This window comes from Capra hircus, chromosome 1 (assembly GCF_001704415.2).
Source record: "Capra hircus breed San Clemente chromosome 1, ASM170441v1, whole genome shotgun sequence".
Taxonomy (NCBI): Eukaryota; Metazoa; Chordata; class Mammalia; order Artiodactyla; family Bovidae; genus Capra; species Capra hircus.
The window spans coordinates 99,648,165-99,670,871 of NC_030808.1; the positions used below are offsets into that span (position 1 = coordinate 99,648,165).

The 22,707-nt window shown below is 35.9% G+C and overlaps 1 protein-coding gene across 2 annotated transcripts in view; it reads left to right on the forward strand.

Annotated features, from left to right (window-relative positions):
• Positions 1-22,707, forward strand: part of ZBBX (zinc finger B-box domain containing) — a 112,919-nt gene that overhangs the window by 70,383 nt on the left and 19,829 nt on the right. For both annotated transcript variants that reach the window (XM_018053779.1, XM_018053781.1), the window contains exons 10-15: positions 5,244-5,353; positions 5,715-5,815; positions 7,250-7,329; positions 9,605-9,744; positions 17,569-17,876; positions 21,870-22,023. In XM_018053779.1, coding sequence (XP_017909268.1) covers positions 5,244-5,353; positions 5,715-5,815; positions 7,250-7,329; positions 9,605-9,744; positions 17,569-17,876; positions 21,870-22,023 — 893 coding nt within the window. The remainder of the gene's footprint in view (positions 1-5,243; positions 5,354-5,714; positions 5,816-7,249; positions 7,330-9,604; positions 9,745-17,568; positions 17,877-21,869; positions 22,024-22,707) is intronic.

Here is a 22,707-nt window from a genome sequence, read left to right on the forward strand (position 1 = left end):
ATTTCCCCTGGCAATCTTGATTCCAGCTTGTGCTTCTTCCAGACCAGCGTTTCTCATGATGTACTCTGCATATAAATTAAATAAGCAGGGTGACAATATACAGACCAAATTGACTTTCTTCTCTTCATGATATCCTTTCCTATTTTAAAATCATATTTAAAATTCAAATCATATTTCAAATCGTATTTAAATTCATATTTTAAAAATCAGTCTTCATGACTTTCTTGAAGCTTTTATTTGACAAATTATCATATACCTTCAACTGTTTTTCATGGATGTATTCCTTTTCTTTCAATTTTCTTATTTTGAAATAAGGCATGCAATTAAGAGTTACAAAGCAGTATGAAGAATTTCTACATATCATTCATTCAGCATTCCCTAATGGCAACATTTTATATAATCATAGCATATATCAACACCAAAAAATTAACACTGGTACAATATGAATCACTAAACTACACACTTTATTTGAATTTCAACTGTTTTTCACGAACATCTTTATTCTGTTTCAGGAGTCAATTTAGGGTCACAGTGCAGTTTTGTCCTGTCTCCTTCTCCATTGCAACTCCTTGCTCTTTCCTTGTCTTGCGCGACATGGACAAGAGTACTTGCCAGGTGTTTCATAGAATATACTCAGTGTGGGTCTAGCTCCTGTTTTTTTGTAATAAGACTGAGGTTATATATTTTGAGGAAGAATGCCGCAGAGAGGAGGTGCCTTTCTTAGTGCATGATATCACATGATTGTACTGTCAGTAGATCTCATCACCAGGTTGTTAACCTTGAACACATGGTTGATGTGGTGCTCACCAAGATTCCCTGCTATAAAATCACTCTTGCCTTAATAATGAATGTCATGGTCTGTTTGTGCTATTAGAATACCATAGACTGGGTGGCTTATAAAGATGTTTGTTTTTCACAGTTCTTAAGGCTGGGAAGTCCAAGATCAAGTGCCAGCAGACTTGGTGGCTTGGGTTATCTTCTGATTGTGTCCTCAAAGAGCAGAAGGGGTGAGAGGTCTCTCTTGGTTTCTTTTATAAGGGCAGTAGTCCCATTCATGAGGGGTCTACTGTCTTGATCAAATCACCTCCCAAATGCTCACCACCTAATACCATCACCTTGGAGGTTAGAGTTTCAATATACAAATTTTGTGGGGACACAGACATTCAGAACAGAGCTTTCTGCTCCTGGCCTTCCACAGTTGTCCCACCTTTGTATCTCTGAAGCACAGAACATATTTGATTATACAGATTCACAGTTAGAGAGAAATCTGTCTCAGAATGAATCATGCATTGAATCTCACCCACATCTGATTTAGATGATATTTAGATAAGATTTTAGAATTAAGACTAGAATTTTGAGGTGACAGTGGTGCGACTTAAGACGTTGGGGTCTACTGGGACAGAATGAACATCCTCTTTACATGCTGTTAAGTCGCTCCAGTCATGTCTGACTCTGTGCAATCCCATTGATGAAAACCCACCAGGCTCCCCTGTCCCTGGGATTCTCCAGGCAAGAACAGTGGAGCGACTGAAGCGACTTAACAGCATGTAAAGAGGATGTTCATTCTGTCCCAGTAGACCCCAACGTCTTAAGTCGCACCACTGTCACCTCAAAATTCTAGTCTTAATTCTAAAATCTTATCTAAATATCACCTAAATCAGATGTGGGTGAGATTCAATGCATGATTCATTCTGAGACAGATTTCTCTCTAACTGTGAATCTGTGCAATCAAATATGTTCTGTGCTTCCAAGATACAAAGGTGGGACAAGCATAGAACAGATATTCCTATTCCCAAAGGGAGAAATTGGAATAAAAAAGTAACAAGTCCTGAGCAAGTCTGAAGCCTAACAGGACAACGCTGTTAGACCTTAACTCTTGAGAATTTTCCTTTGTTAATGCTCTGCTGTCCAGGCCCACTGGGGTGGAAAGTCCTCTTCTGGACACACTGAGGCAGTAGTGCTGCCCTGAGCCCTGCCTGGCAAGGGCTGGGCCCCCAAGGCTCTGGGTAGCTCTACCTGTTTCTCCATCCCCATTCCTCTGATGACTCTGAGATGGGTCACATGGTTGGGATTCTTCTGACCTGGAATTGTGACTGTTCTAGTCTAGGATCATAAGGGCAGTCTTACCCTCAGGGTTTTACTGGACATTACTGTATTGGTGATTCTCTGTTATGGGAAGGATTTTTTATTATTTAGTTACTAAGTTGTGTCTAATTCTGTTGCGACCCCATGGACTGTAGCCCTCCAGGCTCCTCTGTTCATGGGATTTCCCAGGCAAGAACATTGGAGTGAGTTGCCATTCCTTCTCCAGGGGATTTTCCTGACCCAAGGATTGGATTGAGCCCACATCTCCTGCATTGGTAGTCGGATTATCTACTGCTGAGCCACCTGGGAAACCCAATGGGAGGGACAGCCTTGATAATTTCTGAAATAACTTCAGGACCACTCTTCCATTTTCTTGGGTAGTAGCTCAAGTCTTCTGTTTAGATGAATAAGTGATCTCCCTGTTAGATGATCCTTTGGACATATACTGGTACTTCTTGTTATACCTTTTCAAATTAATATTTTCATTTTCTCCAAAAAAAATACCCAGAAGTGGAATAAGTAAATCATATGGTAGTGCTATTCTGTTTTCCATAGCAGGTGCACCATTTTTCATTTCCACCAACAGGGTATAAGGTTCTTATTTCTCCATATCTTCTCCAGCATTTGTTGTTTTTTATTCTTAATGACAATAGCCATTCTAGCAGGTTTCAGGTGATATCTCATTGTGGTTTTAATTTGTGTTTCCCTGATGATCAGTGATGTTGAGCAACTTTTCATATACCTGTTGGCCATCAGTGTGTCTTGTTTGGAAAAATGTCTATTCAGATTCTCTGCCTATTTTTATTTGGGTTGTTTGTTTTTTTTTTGTTGTTGAGTTGTATGAGTCATTTGTGTACTTTCAATGTCAATTCCTTATTAAATATATGATTTACAAATATCTTTTTTCATTTCATCTTTTCATTTTCATTTTGTCAATGTTTCCTTTGCTGTGCAGAAACTTTTTAGTTTGATGAAGTTCCAACTGGTGTAGTTTTCCTTTTTCTTTAGTGGATCTTTTAAATGCTAGAAAAGTTTCACAAAAGGGATCACACAATTTGTATTTGTAGTATTTTAAAGATGGATATTATCAATTAGTTGGTATTTCTACTCCAATCCCCCTATTTTAATTATATCTGCTTCTCAGTTCTAGCTGATCATCAGAAGTATGGGGGCAAGTGAAAATGCTAATTTCTCTACCCAACCTCAGACAAATCAGTGTTTTTAAGGATCGTCTGAGGCAAGCCTAAAAATTAATGTTTTTAAGGATTGTCTGAGGCTTTGCATTTAAAAAAAGATTTTCTCTGGTGATTCTGAGGCTAACAGGCCTGTACTGATTCACAAAATAAATTTAGAACACTCATTTCAAGAATGATTTGGTCAGGTTAGTTCCGCAAGTGAACTGGTCAATGCTGGGTATATATTTGCTTAAATTAAAAAAAAAAAAGGAAAATCTGGTGAGGTAATCCTATTCTAAAGTATATGTCATCTTTTATTTATGTGGCATGATCTTTTTTTTTTTGGCTTCCCAGCTGTGTTTTATTTATTTATTTATTTATTTTTATTTTTTTTATTTTTTAAATTTTAAAATCTTTAATTCTTACATGCGTTCCCAAACATGAACCCCCCTCCCACCTCCCTCCCCACAACATCTCTCTGGGTCATCCCCATGCACCAGATGTGGCATGATCTTTTAACAAAGCAATGGTGCTGATGCAGACTTGGTTTGTTCACTAGCTAGTTGTTTGTTCACGGGCAAATCACTTTAATTCTCTTGGTCCATATTTTCTCACCTGCAAAACACGAAATTTGAAATAGATCTAAGGGGCCCCTTCAGCTCCAACACTCTATTATCTGGACTCTACAAGGCTTTGGTTCAGAGTTTTGCCCCTAAAATTAGATGTTTTCACTTCATGAAGGAGTATATAGATATTAGTACATGTATGTGTATCAATAATTGAATTTTTATAAAGTATTTTCACGTCAAACTGAAAAGAGTTTCCAGTGGCCAGATGCCAGTTTGTCTTTGACCTTTACTCTCTAATATTTTCCATCACTTAATTAAATTGTGGATGTAACATGACATACTCTTCCAAGCTGGATAATACATAAATATTTTGGAGTGTACTGACATATACATTGCATATATTGGGAAAATTCACAGTCACAATTTGCCAGGAGATCATTAAATTTTTGGTGTCTTTGCAAATTGTGAGAGAGGCAATATAGCAAAATGATTAAGAACATGGGCTTGGGGAGGCAGACTTCTTGGATTCAAATTCTCTTTACTCACTGAGTGACTTTGAACAAATTGGTTAACTTCTTTGTGCTTCAGTTTTCTCACCAAATTAAGATAATACTAATGTCTATTTAGTATTCCTATTAGGATTTAGTACCCCAAATGGTTTAGAACATAGCTTGGAACATTTTTTTAAAAAAAAATATTGATGTTACCTGTATATATTATTAAGAAAGCCCTGACTTTTATATGTGGAACTCCACAAGCATATATAATCTAGAAGGGATGTGCAGCTACTTACTTTCTTAGTTAAAACATGACTCCCTTCCCCACTGCTTTGGAATATCCTTTGGGATCAAATGCGCAAGATCTCTGAAGATTCCCATGCTTCATTGCCTTGTATGTGAGACAGGCCACATCAGACCTCATTGTTAATTAGGTGAAAGATGCTTCAGCCACAGCACCTCATGTTAATATAGTAGAAACCTGTTTTATCACCCTGTTGGCTTGGTGGAAGTTTAGAAAAATATCTTCAGTTCCCTTAGAACTTTTCAACATATTTCCAAGACTGAGAGATGCAACATAGTTTTGTAAATTAGCTTTTTAAACAGCGTGATGTTTCATGGACTCCATGTGTTTTTTGCAAGAACGCTGAATTCTATCATAACTTTGATTTTCATCCTAAACAGAAAAACAGTAGGATATGCAATTAAAAATCTTGTGTGTTGTTAATTTGATTTACAAAATTGTTTTAGTAGATTAAGATTATGTTTTGCAGTTGTACATTTCTTCTGTAAATTAGAGGTATAGCTATGATTTTCCTTATTAATTTTGTAGACTCATTTGTGAAATGAATTAAAATCTCATCCAAAGAAATTTTAGATAATGTACTTTAGTCTTTTAATTGCTTCTTGTTTTGTAGAACTCCACTGGAGCAACTTCAAAACATGCTACCGGACACCTTCATACCTCAGTGTAAAACCACTAGTGAGGCACAATGTTCTCAGAACGAAAATGATGAAGATAGTGATGGTTAGTTCAGTCTTGATTAGATATTTTTGAATTTACTATTTCAACTTAGATACACTGAGAATTAATCAGCATCTGCTTTTGGTTTCCTTTACTGTATCATTCTCACTAGACTGTACACTATTTCTAGATCAGAATGACACACACTCTCCTTCCTATTCTCTATATGTAGCTTGTTTTATTTTAAATAGCTTCATTAAAAAATTGAATGTTAAATAATTTACTTGAGCTGGGAAAATTGAGAATATTTATACCTTTGAGTGGCTGCACAGAACAACATTCTTCCATTGTTGCCTGTTAGTTGAAGATGAATTATCGGGTAAGGTATACTCTGGATGATATTATTTTTAATCTTATTTTCTAGTTGAGGATATCAAGATACAACCCCCAGCTCTTTTTCTGCCAATAGAAGAATTAAACATAGAGAGACCTGAACCATCTCTAAAAATAGTTGAACTGGATGATGTAAGTGCATAATGACCACTCATATTACGTAACAGAGAGGAAATTCATAACACGTAAATAATATGTACTTACAACTACATACTGTTTTCAGCAAGATAATTCTATCATAATTAAGCATAGTTTAATAGTATAAATTACAAGTGTTTTAATTTAAATATGCTGGTAGGAATACAACAGACTATTATTTTAATGTAGATAGTAAATTTGTGAGCTAAATTGATATTGTGTCATAGTATGGGAGATGAGAAGATATTTCAATCTTGTAACTTGTAGAGATGGTGTTTAGTGTTTATTTTATTGAGTGGCCAAAAGGTTCATTCCCAGATGAACTTTTTGACCAACCTAGTATTTAGTTTCCTATGTTATGATGCTTTTAAACAAAGATTATTCTCATTATATGATATTTATTTAATAAAATTTTTATGCATTTAGTTTGTTGAATGTCATTTAATACTTCTTATTTAAAGGAAAAATAGTTTTAAGATTTAATGGATTTAGTATAATAATAACTTGAATCTAAGCCTCTGGAAAACACCAGGTGAAATCAGCTGGAGCTAGAGCAAGTCAGAGCTACAGCTCCAGGATGAATGCATTTCTGACTGTCTCATCCTCTAGTAACTGAATATACCCACTGTCCTCAATATTGCTCTTTCTATGGTTGTCATAGTGAAGGAATACAATAGAGGAAGTACTTTTTGACATCCTCCTTTCTTTTTTAGGTTAATAGCTTCTGCAGTGTGTGTGTGTGTGTGTGTGTGTGTGTGTGTGTGTGTGTGCGTGTGTGTGCGTGCCTAGTGACATATTTATTTCTGCTTTGGATAAATTGAAGATTCTGAAAAAATTAGCACATACATGCATGTATATTTGTGGCTGCTTTTCATTAAATTGTTGCAGCATAGAGTAAGCTTATGACATGCTGGTCAGAAAACTAAAAACATCTACTTGGCACTGAGGGCTTCCCTGGTGGCTCAGTGGTAAAGAATCTGCCTGCAATGCAGGAGACCTGTGTTTGATCCCTGGTTGGAAAGATCCCCTGGAGAAGGAAATGGCAACTCACTCCAGTATTCTTGCCTGGGAAATCCCATGGACAGAGGAGCCTGAACTCCATGAGGTTGCAAAGAGTCGGACACAACTGAGTGACGAACACTTGCACTTCACTTGGCACTTTGTAGTTACAAAATAAAATCTAAGTTGTTATGTTTGGCTCTGGGTGTGATAGTGGTGATAAGATGAACTATACAGCAAAAGCCCTCAACAATTATCTGTTGAATTTGTTTAGTTCTCTTGGAATTCATGTTCTATGGCATATAGTCAGTGAGTTTATGACATTTTTTGTGAGAAGAAAAATTCTCTAAATGCTGTGAATAAGTTAGCTGGTTAATGTATCATAAATTAGCTGAACATACTAATATTATACAACATTCGTTTAAGAAGACTTATGAAGCAGAATTTGAAGAATCAGGAAATGCCGTGCCTTATAAAGTTGAGTTAGCAGATGCAGACAGTCAACAAAGGTAAGATCTTTCTAATTCACTTTTGATACTTGTTAAACACTCACAAAAAATTTCCTATCTTTTGAGAAGTCCACAACATAAAAAGCATATGAATTTAATGTTAAAACATATTTTACTTAAGCCATCTTTAAATTTGGGTCCAGTATTACTGGGCTTTCCTGGTGGCTCAGTGGTAAAGAATCTGCCTGCAGTGCAGGAGATGCAGGAGACACAGGTTCAAGCCCTGGGCCGGGAAGATCTCCTGTAGGAGGAAATGGCAACCCACTTCACTATTGTTGCTTGGGAAATTCCATGGACAGAAGAGCCTGGAGGGCTGTAGTTCATGGGGTTGCAGAGAGTCAGACGTGACTGAGCATAGCACACAATATTATTAATATTTATCAGCATTCAATAATTAGAAAATTATCTATATTATATGTTTATGCTTTACCTAACATCTGGATTATTTAATAGATGCCTCATTTAGGAATTGTCATTATTTGAAGTGACTGACCAAGTCTTCTATATTTCATATAAACTTTCTTATTTTCTGCAAAGATACTCCTTGGATTTTGCTTACTTCAGTTTGTTATGAACCCTAAATAAAAATGTATACTAATGATTAAATTGAGAGACCAAAAAAAAAAAAAAAAGCCTCCAAACTATAGATTACTTCTTAGGTAGATTTTACTGTGTGATAAATAAATGATTCAGGTTGTAACTTTTTAAAAAATGTTGTCATTTCTGAATGAAAAATAATATCTTGCTGTATCTACTAGTAATATATGAATTATTCCAAGTCCTCTCTGCTGTTGAAACCTTGGCTAGGATTTCAGGTGTTTTGACCTCAAAGTACTAAGTACTAAGTTGGGTAAACAGCAGAATGAAGCTTCTATTAGGTAGCCTCTACACCGATTCTTTGTTTATATGTTCAGATCACCTTAGGCCCCTGTCAGTATTTTGGAACAGCAGTGGGCCTAAGTGATGCCCTTGGACCTGAAAGTATTCTGGCCTGGAGAATTTCATGGACAGAGGAGCCTGGCAGGCTACAGTCCATGGGGTCACAAAGAGTTGAACAGGACTGAGCAACTTTCACTTTCACTTTGGACACATAGACCCAGATATCTAGCAGCAAATGTGCTTTGGGCAGGAGACAACCAGATTCTGGTCAGTAGGTAAGAGGTTTATACTTATACGCACTACTACAAACCTAAGGAAGTATAGCATTTCTACTCTCTAATTTGATTCTTTTATATATTTTATCACAAGCCTTTCCCTTGACCTCCATATTAGACAGGCAGAGAGAGTTACTGATTATGGTTTGGCAATAGTTTTGCATATTGGGTTTGGAGGTGCCCGTGGAGTTTCTTTTCTAGAAAAGTCATAAAGGATCATATGTGACACAAAAGAACCTTTCTGGTCAAGAATAATCCATGAGTTTTTATGGTAGTACTATGTAGAGCTTGCAGCTTCCCTGGTGGGCTCAGCAGTAATGAATCAGACTGCAATGCAGGAGATCACCTGCAAAATAGGAAATGCAGGTTCCCTCTCTGGGTAGGGTAGATCCCCTCGTGAAGGAAATGGCAACCCACTCCACTATTCTCACCTGGAAAATCCAATGGACAGAGGAGCCTGGCGGTTACATTCCACGGGGTCACAAAGAGTCAGACACGAATTAGTGACTAACTCACCCACTACCATGTAGAGCTTACATAATATCAAGTATTATTAAATTCAACTCATAGAAAGTGTTATTCAGTTTTAACTATGCTTGTATATGGTAATCATCATTAAAATTGAGATATAAATACCACATAAGGCTTTTGAACCTGTATAGTCATAATGAACAAATAAAAAGTTTATTTAAGCAATAAAATCTTGTTTTCATCAGCTTGATGAGATTGAGAGATATCTATTCATTTTTAGAAGAAAGACATAAAAAATTAAACTTACTTTAGACTATTTTTTTAAAAAGAAACTTTCAATGAAAAATTTGCAGTTAAATCAGGTTTGTTCCAGTTGCCTATTTCTTTTAAATTCATAATACTGTTAAGGTACTTGCTGTTTTATAATACGTCTACAGTATGTTGATACAAGTATTAAATTAATGTGAAAAACCCTATTTCCTTAAGGTTTTACTGTATTTAGTTTAATAAGCTGTTTTAAAATTTATTTTTATTTATTTATAATTTAATTTATTAATTTATAGTAAGTAAATTACTATAATTATTTCAATAATCTGAGTGTTTTAACATTTTTATGTATAATTTCTTTTGTTTGTCCCTAAACATGAAAGTCACACATTTTGTGATTATCAGAATGCTTTTCTGTATGCAAATGATATCCATCAACATCATGCATTTACCAAGAGAAAATCTGACCTCTTCCACCTTCATCTGAGTAACAACTCTTTTCTTCGTAAAGATAACTCAAAAGGTAACTTTTTTCATTTTTGCTTATATTATTAACAGTGACTATTAGTAATTTAATAAAATCAATAGGTATTGCAGGTTATATCAATCTTTGCCTATTTTGCTGTTCATTTTAAACCCAGCAAATTTGATACTCAGAACCTTGGTTGAAAATATGTAATTTTCTATCAAATATTCATTTTAGTTAATGGATAATGGTATTTGTATTCAGAGGAAAAAACAGCCAATATAAAACTACTCTGAAAGTTATACCCGAGCTATCATTTAAAAGTTTACACGGTTGGGCTCTTAGGGACAGAAGTCTGATTGGCATGCTTCACTTTGTTCTCCCTTGCACTGTTTCTTTTCCTAAAATATTTGAGTTGTAAAGTTTTACATAAGTGATAAAACCAAACCAATACAAATCATCTCTTTATATAGCTACATTGTTATTACTAGTTGTACCCTGGGGATCTATAGATTAGAATACTGTGTACTAATGTCTGGTTTTAATTTCCAGATGCTGAGATCATTTTCAAGACAGTCATAGCAAAGTATCCTGGCCTGGGGGTCAGATTTTGTTTTCGTTTCTGCCTTAAATCACTGTGTGACCTTGAGCATATCAATTCCTTTCTTGGTCTCATTTACTAAAACTAAAATATGGGAATTAGATGATTTCTAATCTGCTTTTATCTATTTAGGATTTTATTTTATCTACTTAGATTTTTAGAAAAACCAATAAATATTACTTATATGAAGAATTTGAGAGAGGTCAGAGATCATTACTTAAAATAACTCATAGTAAAACTGATGATTACCTTTTCACTGGGTAGCAGATGGTAGAGAACAGTGATTTAAGGTAATCCTACTGATTTTAACATCTTCAGCTACTAAGCTTCTAAATCATATGACCATGAACTATATCCATATGGGAATTTAGGCCTTTGCAGGGCTCCGAGTCTAGGCCATAGCTATTTTTAACCTTCCTGGGGCATGGTGTTACAACTGTGTTTGGGAAAATGCTAAATACAAATGCCCATTAAGTGTTACTTTAAAGATTCTTGATTTATATAAATAGACTTGATTTTTTAAAGCTGTTTCAGGTTCATAGGAAAATTTAGCAGGAAGTACAGAGTCCTCATATACTCTCAGACCTCCACAAATTCATAGCTTCTTCCACTATCAGCATCCCAAACCAGAGTAGTACATTTGTTATGTATCATTTTTACTGAGCGTCCCCAGGTTACATTAAGTTTCTCTCTTAGTGGTGTACATTCTGTGGGTTTGGACAAATGTTTGATGACTTGTGACCAACATTGTAGAATAATTCAAAGTATTTTCACTGCCATAAAAGTCCTCTGTGCTCTGCCTTTTCACACCACACTCCTTCCTAACCCTTGGCAACCACAGATCTCTTTGCTCTCCAGCTTTGCCTTTTCCAGATGGTTATAGCTGAAATCATACAAGTCTTTTCAGATTGACTTCTTTTACTTAATAAAATGCATTTAAAGGTGTCACCATGTGTTTTTGTGGCTTGGTGGCTCACTTATTTTTATTGCTGAGTAGGATTCCATTGTCTGGATGTACAACAACTTATTTATATGTTAACTTATTAAAGGACATCTTGGTTGTGTTCACGTTTTGGTGATTGTGAATAAAGCTGCTACAAAAATCCATATGTGAGTTTTTGTTTACACATAAGTTTTTAACTTATTCAGGTAAATAACAAGGAGCACAGTTGTTGGATCATATGGTAAGAAATATATTTAATTTTGTAGGAAACCACCAAACTGTCTTTCAAATTGACTTTACCACTTTTCATTATCACCAACAATTAATGAGTCTTACTGTTCTTCACATTCTTGCCAGTATTTGGAATGGTCAGAGTTTTGGATTTTTGTGATCCTAATAATTATATTGTTCTTTTCAGTCTGTCTACCCTCTGATGCAGAAGGATAAGAGGTGAAAGCCTCCTGATGGGAGAGACTGACTGAGGGGGAAACGGTCTTGTTCTAATGGGCAGGGCTATGCTCAGTTCAGTTGCTCAGTCATGTCCGACTCTTTGCGGCCCCATGGACTGAAGCACGCCAGGCCTCCCTGTCTGTCAACAACTCCTGGAGTTTACTCAAACTCATGTCCATTGAGTCGGTGATGCCATCCAACATCTCAGCTTTTGTGGTCCTCTTCTCCTCCTGCCTTCAAATCTTTCCCAGCATCAGGGTCTCTTCAAATGAGTCAGCTGTTCGCATCAGGTGGCAAAAGTATTGAAGTTTCAGCATCAGCATCAGTACTTCCAATGAATATTCAGGACTGATTTCCTTCAGGATGGACTGGTTGGATCTCCCTGCAGTCCAAGGGACTCTCAAGAGTCTTCCCCAACACCACAGTTCAAATGCATCAATTCTTCAGCACTCAGCTTTCTTTATACTCCAACTATCATATCAACACATGACTACTGGGAAAACCATGGCTTTGACTAGATAGATCTTTGTTGGCAAAGTAATGTCTCTGCTTTTTAATATGCTGTCTAGGTTGGTCATAACTTTTCTTCCAAGGAGTAGGTGTCTTTTAATGTTTTGGTAGCCCCCAAAAATAAAGTCTGACATTGTTTCCACTGTTTCCCCATCTATTTGCCATGAAGTGATGGGACCAGATGCCATGACCTTAGTTTTCTGAATGTTGAGCTTTAAGCCAACTTTGTCACTCTCCTCTTTCACTTTCATCAAGAGGCTCTTTGGTTCTTCTTCACTTTCTGCCATAAGGGTGGTGTCATCTGCATATCTGAGGTTATTGATATTTTTCCCGGCAATCTTGATTCCAGCTTGTGCTTCATCCAGCCCAGGGTTTCTCATGATATACTCTGCATAGAAGTTAAATAAGCAGGGTGACAATATATAGCCTTGATGTACTCCTTTCCCTATTTGGAACCAGTCTGTTGTTGCATGTCCAGTTCTAACTGTTGCTTCCTGACCTGCATACAGACTTCTCAAGAGGCAAGAGGTGGTCTGGTATTCCCATCTCTTTCATAATTTTCCACAGTTTGTTGTGATCCACACATTCAAAGGCTTTGGCATAGTCAATAAAGCAGAAATAGATGTTTTTCTGGAACTCTTTTGCTTTTCTGATGATCCAACGGATGTTGGCAATTTGACCTCTTGTTCCTCTGCCTTTTCTAAATCTAGCTTGAACATCTGGAAATTCATGGTTCGTGTATTATTGAAGCCTGCCTGGAGAATTTTGAGCATTACTCTAGTGGTGTGAGAGATGAGTACAATTGTGCGGTAGTTTGAGCATTCTTTGGCATTACCTTTCTTTGGGATTGGAATGAAAACTGACCCTGTGGCCACTGCTGAGTTTTCCAAATTTGCTAGCATATTGAGTGTAACACTTTCACAGCATCATCTTTTAGGATTTGAAATAGTTCAACTGGAATTCCATCATCTCCATTAGCTTTGTTCATAGTGGTGATACCTAAGGCCCACTTGACTTCACATTACAGGGTGTCTGGCTCTAGGTGAGTGAGATGATACCACTCTTACGTCAGAAAGTGAAGAAGAACTAAAGAGCCTCTTGATGAAAGTGAAAGAGGAAAGTGAAAAAGTTGCCTTAAAACTCAACATTCAGAAAACTAAGATCATGGCATCTGGTTCCATCACTTCATGGCAAATAGATGAGGAAACAGTGAAAACAGTAACAGACTTTATTTTGGGGGGCTCTAAAATTGCTGCAGATGGTGATTGCTGCCATGAAATTAAAAGACTCCTTGGAAGAAAAGTCATGACCAAACTAGACAACATATTAAAAAGCAGAGACGTTACTTTGCCAATAATGGTCCATCTAGTCAATGTTATATTTTTCCAGTAGTCATGTATGGATGTGAGTTGGACTATAAAGAAAGCTGAGCACTGACAAATTGTTGCTTTTGAACTGTGGTGTTAGAGAAGACTCGTGAGAGTCCCTTGGACTCCAAGGAGGTCCAACCAGTTTATCCTAAAGGAAATCAGTTCTGAATATTCATTGGAAGTACTGATGCTGATGCTGAAACTTCAATACTTTTGCCACCTGATGCAAAGAACTGACTCATTTGAAAAGACCCTGTTGCTGGGAAAGATTGAAGGCAGAAGGAGAAGGGGATGACCAAGGCTGAGATGTTGGATGGCATCACCGACCTATTGGACATGAATTTGAGTAAACTCTGGGAGTTGTTGATGGACAGGGAGGCCTGGCATGCTGCAGTCCATGGGGTCACAAAGAGTCGGACACGACTGAGCCACTGAACAGAACTGAATTGAATAACTGTGTAGTGGTATCTCATTTTAATTTGAAATTCTCTAGTGACATATATTGTTGAACATCTTTTATATGCTTATTTTCCAAATATGTCATCTTTGTTGAGTTATCTTTTAAGGTTTTTGGCCCATTTTGTAATTGGATTGTCTATTCTGTTACTTTGAAATTTTAGAGTTCTTTTGCATATTTTAGATTACAGTAGTTTATGTATGTGTTTTGCAAAAATTTTCTCCAAATATGTGGATTATCTCCTCACTCTCATAGCAGTCTCTTTCATAGAATAGAAAATTTTCATTTTAATGAAATTGAGCTTATCAATTATTTCTTTCATGCATCCCGTCTTTTGCGTTGTGTCTTAAAATGTCATTAGAATAACCAAGATCATCTGAATTTCCCCATATCACCTTGGAGTTTTATAGTTTTGCATTCTACATTCAGTTTTATTATTTCTTTGTGTTAACTTTTATGAAGGGTATGGTCTGTGTCCGGATTTATTTTGGGGCATGTGCATATTCACATGTTCCAACACCGCTTGTTGGAAAGACTATCTTTTCTCCATTATATTGCCTTTACTCTTTTGTTAAAGATCAGTTGATTATATTTATGTGGATCTATTTATGGATTCTCCTTTCCATTCCACTAATCTGTTTTTATACTTTTGCTCATATCACTTTGTCTTGATTACTGTGTTATTTATTTGCTAAGTCCTGTCTGACTCTTTTGTAACCCCGTGGACTGTACCCTGCCAGGCTCCTCTGTCCACGAGATTTCCCAGGCAAGAATACTTTAGTAGGCTGCCATTTCCTTTCCAGAGTATCATCCTGATCCAGATATCAAACCAGCATCTCCTGCATTGGCAGGCAGATTCTTTACCACTGAGCCCTGGTGAAGCCCCTTGCTTACTATAACCCTATGAGAATTTTCTAAGTTGTATAGTGTCAGACCTTTGACTTTGTTCTTTTCCTATATTTTGTTGCCTGTTCTGGGTCTTTTGCCTCTGCATGTAAACTTTAAAACCAATTTATCAATATATACAAAATAGCTTGTTGAGACTTTGATTGGGATTATATTGAATCTGTAGATGAAATTGGGAAGAAGTGACATCTTGACAAATTGAGTTTTCTTATCTATGAATGTGAACTAGTGTGAAAAAAACCACTTATTTAGTTTTTTTTAAAATTTTCTTTCATCCAGTCTATTTTTTTCATCCAGTTTTCCTTATAGAGGTCTTGTTTGTATTTTTTTTTTAGATTTATACCTGAGTATTTCAATTTCATGTGCTAATGTAAATGGTGCTATGTTATTAATTTTTAATTTCACTTGTTCATGTTAGTGTGTAGGAAAGCAAATGACTTTTGTAAGCTCAACTTGTATCCTCAACCTTTCAATAAGCACTTATTAATTCCAGGAATTTTTTTTTTGTTGTTGTTAGTTCTTTTGGAGTTAGTACCTAGACATTCTTGTAATCTGTGAACAAAATCAGGTTTATTTCTTCCTTTTCAGTCTGCATACCTTTTATTTCCTTTTCTTGTCCTATTGAATTAGCTATGACTTCCAGTACAGTGTTGAAAAGGAATGGTAAGAATGGACATCTTTGTTTTGTTCCTGATATTTGAGATAAAGCATTTAGTTTCTTATTATTAAGTATTTTGTTAACTAGTTTTTTTTGTATCTAGGCTTTAAGTTGAGAAAGTTTCCCTTTATTTCTAGTTCGCTGAGGATTTTTTATCATGAATAAGTGTTGGATTTTGTTGAATGCTTTTTCTGCATCTGTTGATATGATCCTGTGATTTTTCTTCTTTAGCCTCTTGATATGACAGGTTAGAATAATTGATTTTTGAATGTCGAACCCAGACAACTATTTTTTATGACTTAACAGGGCTTTTAGTGAATAGAATAAATTAAATCATATCTGTACTTTCTGCATCACATAGTATGCATTATTAAAGTGTTGTGCTCTCACTTTTTCAGCAGCAATAAATCCCTATAATGGAATTTTACAATCTAACAAAAATACTGTAGAGGTTAGTTGTAGACATTTACACTTAGGAAATGACATCTCCTTCCACAAAAACAAACAAACAACCAACCAACCTAGATTCAGATAATTTATTTTCAAGCTTATTAGGAAAGTACAGCATTTTCATAAAAGTTTTATTACATTGAATAGCTTTCATAAAGGTTTTCTATAAAATATTTTTCTGATATACAACTTATTACATTTCTCACAGTACTTATGCAATTTAGAGGTGATAATTGAAAATGGAAGTTCTAAATAGTATGTGCAATTGCTGAGTTATATAAACATTTGATTGCAGCAATGGGCTGTAAGACAGAGTTTATTTCATGGAAGACTATTTTAGTTTATAGCTTCTACTATTTTACACAGTCTATTTATACAGATAAGATATGCATATTGGAAAGAGAATATGGGCTAATCAGATGAAGCTATATTTAGTTTGGATAAATATGTATATGTGGTAATGAAAGCAATATGGTGTAAATTTTTTTTTAAGAATTTTATTCTGAAGAAAATCTAGACCAAAGTTTCATAATCCTAGTTTCACATTATAATCACCTGGAGAGCTTGGTGGGGGAGGGGGGAAAGAAACAAACAAGCAAAATGCAGTCAGTGTTTGATTTAATTGGTTTGGGGTCAGGCCCATACACTGACAGTTTTAAAGAGTAACTTCAGACAATTCTATTGTGCATCCAGGTTGAAAACCAGTGATCTACCCCAAGTGATTTATTTAAAGCAGACATAATGAGGTGGGTGATTAATATAATCTAGGTCATTTTGTAGCTTTCCAGAAGCAGGTGTCTTAGCTCAAACATTTTCTGTGCCCCTAACTCCTGCGGTTCTTTCATCTGGCAGACTTCTCATGGCCCTCTCCTCATCACTAGTTATGCTAAGCAAAAGAGGTAAAACGTGGAAAGTAAGGTTTTTTCCTGCATTATTTCTCATAAATTACTGATATAAAACTTGAGTGGGAGAGAGGGTGGAAAAGTAGAAATTGAACCTCAGGCTGAAATAGAAACGTGTCAATTTCAAGACTGCATCATAAAATAAAACCTTGTCTCCCTCCATTAGTCTAAATCATTTAAGTCTGAATATATAGGTAAATTAGGATTGTCATTTATGAACATAAGCTGTATAAAAGTTTTTAAAACTGAGGATTCAGTAAAGAAAATTGATTTTAAAAATAGTGTTTAATGATAAATATTTATACCACAGAAGTTTTGGTGAATGAACAGTTTATTTTATTTTTTATTTTTTTTGAACTTTGCCATTTTATTTTATTTTATTTTTTAATTTTTTAATTTTTTTTATTTTTTAAATTTTAAAATCTTTAATTCTTACATGCGTTCCCAAACATGAACCCCCCCTCCCACCTCCCTCCCCACAACATCTCTCTGGGTCATCCCCATGCACCAGCCCCAAGCATGCTGCACCCTACGTCAGACATGGACTGGCGATTGAATTCTTACATGACAGTATACATCCATTTATTTATTTATAATTATTTACTTAACTTTTGTAAATATGTGTTTTCAACAGCAGAAACTTCACATGCAGGTTTTGATACCTTTGTGGATCCTGATGCATACTCTCCTGCTATTGAAAAATTAGAGGAAAACAATTTTTTTGAGAGAAATTCGAAAGAGGAAAGCATAGATATAGAAAGTAATAAAAAGCATGAAGATTCCCATATACCTCTTGAGAACAAGGATTCTTTGCCAAGTAAAGATTTAGAAAAACCCTGCATGAAGGAGAAATTATCTCAAGAGGACAAGAAATCCTTGGAATTCAGCAACCTGCATGAGAGGCCAAACTTTGAAGATTCTAGAACTACAGAGTCACCACTGGTAAATATCTATTATCTTTATTGTATTAAAATTTTATAATTATCATCATAAAAAATTTATATTGACACAGAATATTCTTAAATGTTACTTCCTGTTGAATTTAAAATGTACAGCCTTATAGTCGGAGAGTAACTCTTATGGGAAAGAATGTAAATGATTTACAGAAGAAATTCTAATATGGTAAATGCCATTATAACAAATGACTTTCTGTGACAAATAATCTAAGGCCCACCTCATGCACCATAGTAAGAGTGCTGTTACTTTCCTAAATGAAATTCATTATTATGAATAATTTAGTATAATAAATCCTCTCTAGCTTTCTACTCTATAGTCAGTGGTTAAAATGGAAAAAAAATTGCAGTTTTGTAGATAAAACCAGTTTTGTGGCTTAATGTAAACATAACATTTAAAAGGTAATTCTTCAGGAATATAGCTAATAAAGAAATAGGGTATAGTTTTGTTTCTTAGAGGAAAAAGATAAGGTAGCTCATTATTGCATTACTGCCAAATTTAAAAACTATATTTGAATCTCTGTTCTATGTACTAAAATCTTAAGGGATTATAATTATTAATAATAAGTTATTTAGAATGTGGACGAATTAAATGTTAAATTCTTTGGAAACTGGGCAAGTCAAATATTTTAACAAGATTTTAAAGTCATTTGCAATGAATTGCCATGGTACTTAAACTGAAGATAGGACCAAACAGTTACAGAATGAGTATTGAGCTGCTGCTACTTTTGCTCAGGGAATTGAATTTCTATACCTACTTAATGATAGGCCTTGTTCCTTTTCAAAGTGAGAAATTAGAACTGAGACCTCTGCGGAAACCTTAGATCCCTAAAAGTATGCTCTGTCTCTGAAGGAATACACAAGGAGACACACAGGTGCAGGATGAAAGGAGACTACTTTCTGCAGGGGATCAGGCCTAAGTCAATAAATATATTATCTGAAAAATGGAAATCTTGGGCTTTCATGTAGTTTTGGTTTAGAGTTTGATTATACATTTCTTGGAATCTGCAAGTTCCAAGTAAGAAATATTGGAATCAGCAACACTAATGTTGACCTGTGTCTACTGATGCCCTGATATATCTGACAAAAGTAAACCTCAGCCCCTCGTAGAAAGACTTTCCCACAGTTTAGCCAATAATAAAGAAGAAAAAGTGAAGTCGCTCAGTCATGCCCGACTCTTTGCGACCCCATGGATACTAGCCTGCACCAAGCTCCTCTGTCCATGGGATTTTCAAGGCAAGAGTACTGGAGTGGGTTGCCATTTCCTTCTCCAGGGACTTCCAAACCCAGGTCTCTCCCATTGTAGACAGTCGCTTTACTGTCTGAGCCACCAGGGAAGTCATAGATGCCCCCAAATCAACCTCCACTTCAGCTGAACTTCTCCCCTTTCCCACAAAGAAAACAATCGATCATGGAATGAATTTCAGCAAATAGAACAAACAAGAACTCTGATTTTCCAGTTTCCAAAGGGCATCGTGCCTAGAGCTAAGTGACACACACACCATGTGCTGTTTTATCCAGAGGAATTCTGGATACACTCAGATGTAATTATAGTAAATAACTTACATTGTAATAGTGTATGTCAACTTCAACACAATAATACAATTAATTCATTGAAGGCAAAAGGAGAAGGGTGGTGGCAGAGGATAAGATGGTTAGATAACATCCCTGACTCAATGGACATGAATTTGAGCAGATGCCAGGAGATGGTGAAGGACAGGGAAGCCTGGCATGCTGTAGTCCATGGGGTCACAAAGAGTCAAACACTACTTAGTGACTGAACAACAACAGCAATTAATGTTACATATGAAGTCTAACATATATATTGTAGCATAGATACCTGAAGCAAGTCTTTTAAATTACTACTATTGTGTGACAAAGTTATATTATATGTTGTACACATCTATATAAAACATTTCATTATTAAAATTGAAATGTTAAAAAACCACTAATAATTTTGATCCCTTATACTACTATTGTAAAAAGAAAAGTGGTAAATGATTGCATCATAGAGCAGAGTGCTTTACACTTAGTTGTAGAATCTACTTTCCTTTCATCCCAAATGACTACACATGAACTTTTTATTTTCCTCCTGCCCTAGTAGAAACAATTCCCTGAGCAGAAACTATTTAGAAATCTGCTGTGATCCTGTAGAAAATTCACTGGTGAGCAGTAGGAGCAGATTTTAGCAGTGGCATTCCTTCAGAGTTTGAGACAGTACATTTTGCACTTCAGCCTCCAGAAATTGAGTTCTTCATAAAGGTATGGAATTGTAGTTAGTTGTAGAGCAGCAGCAGTGAGGTGGAGGCACGTGCAAGGAAGAGTATGAACTAGTCAGGACCTCTTGGTTTTAAATGTGGAACTATCAGTTGTTAACTAGATGAGATTGGGCAAACAAACAAATTCACTCTCGTTCTCTGTTAACCTAAGCTTTAAAAAAAATTTCCATATCTTCAAATGTCTGATCTAGATATGAACTCCACCAGAACGGCTTCTGTGGATTGGCGATCAGTGTCTGGGAAAGCCGGTGAAGATGTTATGAGTAGGGACTTGGACTTACCTTTGAAGGAAGTGCTTTATTGGTCCCTAGCTTCAGTTTGTAATGGTTTATCATTTATATGACTTATCCATTTGAATGGAGTTATAATAATTTTAATTGTGTGATTAGCACCTTGAAACAGACTGCGTTTGGGCATTAATTAGATACATTAAGGAACTGTTAATACTGATGGCCACTCTAATGGTATTTTAAGCCCATCTAGAGCTCTCACTCGGAGAAGGCAATGGCACCCCACTCCAGTACTCTTGCCTGGAAAATCACATGGATGGAGGAGCCTGGTTGGCTGCAGTCCATGGGTCGCTGAGTCGGACACAGCTGAGTGACTTCACTTTCATTTTTCACTTTCATGCACTGGAGAAGGAAATGGCAACCCACCCCAGTGTTCTTGCCTGGAGAATCCCAGGGATGGGGGAGCCTGGTGGGCTGCTGTCTATGGGGTTGCACAGAGTCGGACACGACTGAAGCGACTTAGCAGCCGCAGCAGCAGCAGAGCTCTCACTGGGCTTCCCAAGTTGCTTAGTGGTAGAGTCTACCTGCAATACAGGAGATGCAGGAACACAGGTTCAATTCCTGGGTCTGGAAGATCCTCTGGAGGAGGCCGTGGCAACCCACTCCAATATTCTTGCTGGGAAAATCCTACAGTCTGTGGGATTGCAAAGCATAGGACACAACTTACTAACTGAGTACAGCACAGCAGCACAGCCTTCTCACTGGCACATCTCTAATGTTTTCTACCAGACTCATGTAGTTTATAAATCTCATTTATATTCTTCCCTAGGATGAGAGCATATCAAAATAAGAGTTCACACAGTAGTAGGGGAAGCCTAGGCCTCAAATCAGCAAGATCTATATACAGAATCGAGGTCTGCTAGTTTTTTAGCTGTATGTATAAACTTCACAAATTACTTAGCTCACTCTTGGCTCAGTTTCCCTTTGTATATTTTCTTCATAGTGATTGTTTTGTTAACTTGGATTTTCTCTGTGACCAAGATCAGATCAGATTTGTTTCCATCTGGTATTTTGCTTTCATCTTTGGATTTATTTTACATATAGTCAAAGACACTAGTCAAAAGCATAGGATATGAGAACGACTCTATTTTCCAGAGTAATTTATGTGCAAAGACACTGAGGGAAGAAAATAAGAACAGAAAAGATAAAACTTAATTTTTCTTTTAAATGAGCTTCAATCCTCCTTAGGTTTAATGGCAACTTTCAGATCATTACCATAATTGTAGTTTATGCATTTTTCCAAACTTACTCTGTATAAATGTTGTGTAACAGTTTATGTCTCCGCAACTAGAACCTGAACTTGACGTGGGCAAAATCCATGCTAAAAACATAGTGGGTGCTCAATGAATGAATTGCTACTTTGTGTGGATAAGATAAAATAAACTTAATTTTGTTGAATATTTTGTTTCCTAGTTGTTACAAGAAATAGCCCTCAGGAGTAAGCCCATAAATGAACAATATCAAGGACTTGAAAGATTCTTTGTTTTTGATAAAAATGAAAGACTCAACTTACTTCCTTCTCATAGTTTAGAATGCAGCTCCTCCAATACTAGGATTACAATTGCAGGTAAATTCAGACATAAAATCAGATGGCCTGTGGACCAAGCTAACAACTTTCTGACACGTGTAAAAAACAGTCAACGTCTTAGGCAATACTGAGTAATTCCGTTTACCAAGAGAAATTGTTTTCTTCTTTTCTAGCTGGAATTATTGTCCTTATGAGAGTTACCAAATATTAATATTTATATTTAAGGCAACTGTCAGAAAACATGGCTATAATGAGACTGAGATTATTTTTAGATATTAGAAGTGTGACCCTTAATCAACTAATAGTACATCTTCAAATCACTTGATTAACTGTTAAGTGTTATAATTCTTAGATGCCATCTTAAAAGCAAATCTTAAAATCTTAGGATTGTGGAAATTCACAGACATAGCCATCATTTCCTTTAAAACTCAGGTCTTGGTATCACCTGCAATCTTAGATTTCTTATGTATTCAAATATATTTTTCACATACGTACTATTATATTTTGTTATATTGAATGTATATTTTAAAAAATATTTATTTCTGTTTGCACTTGTACATGTGTATTTGTGCAACCTCCTTGCAGTTTATAGTTCATTCCTTTTATTGTATAATTATGAGATTTTTATCTTTCATAATATATACCTCACTGTCATAAATGTTTTCTCTTTAGCTAAATATTATCCAGTAAGACAATACATATAATGAATCAACAACATGAATG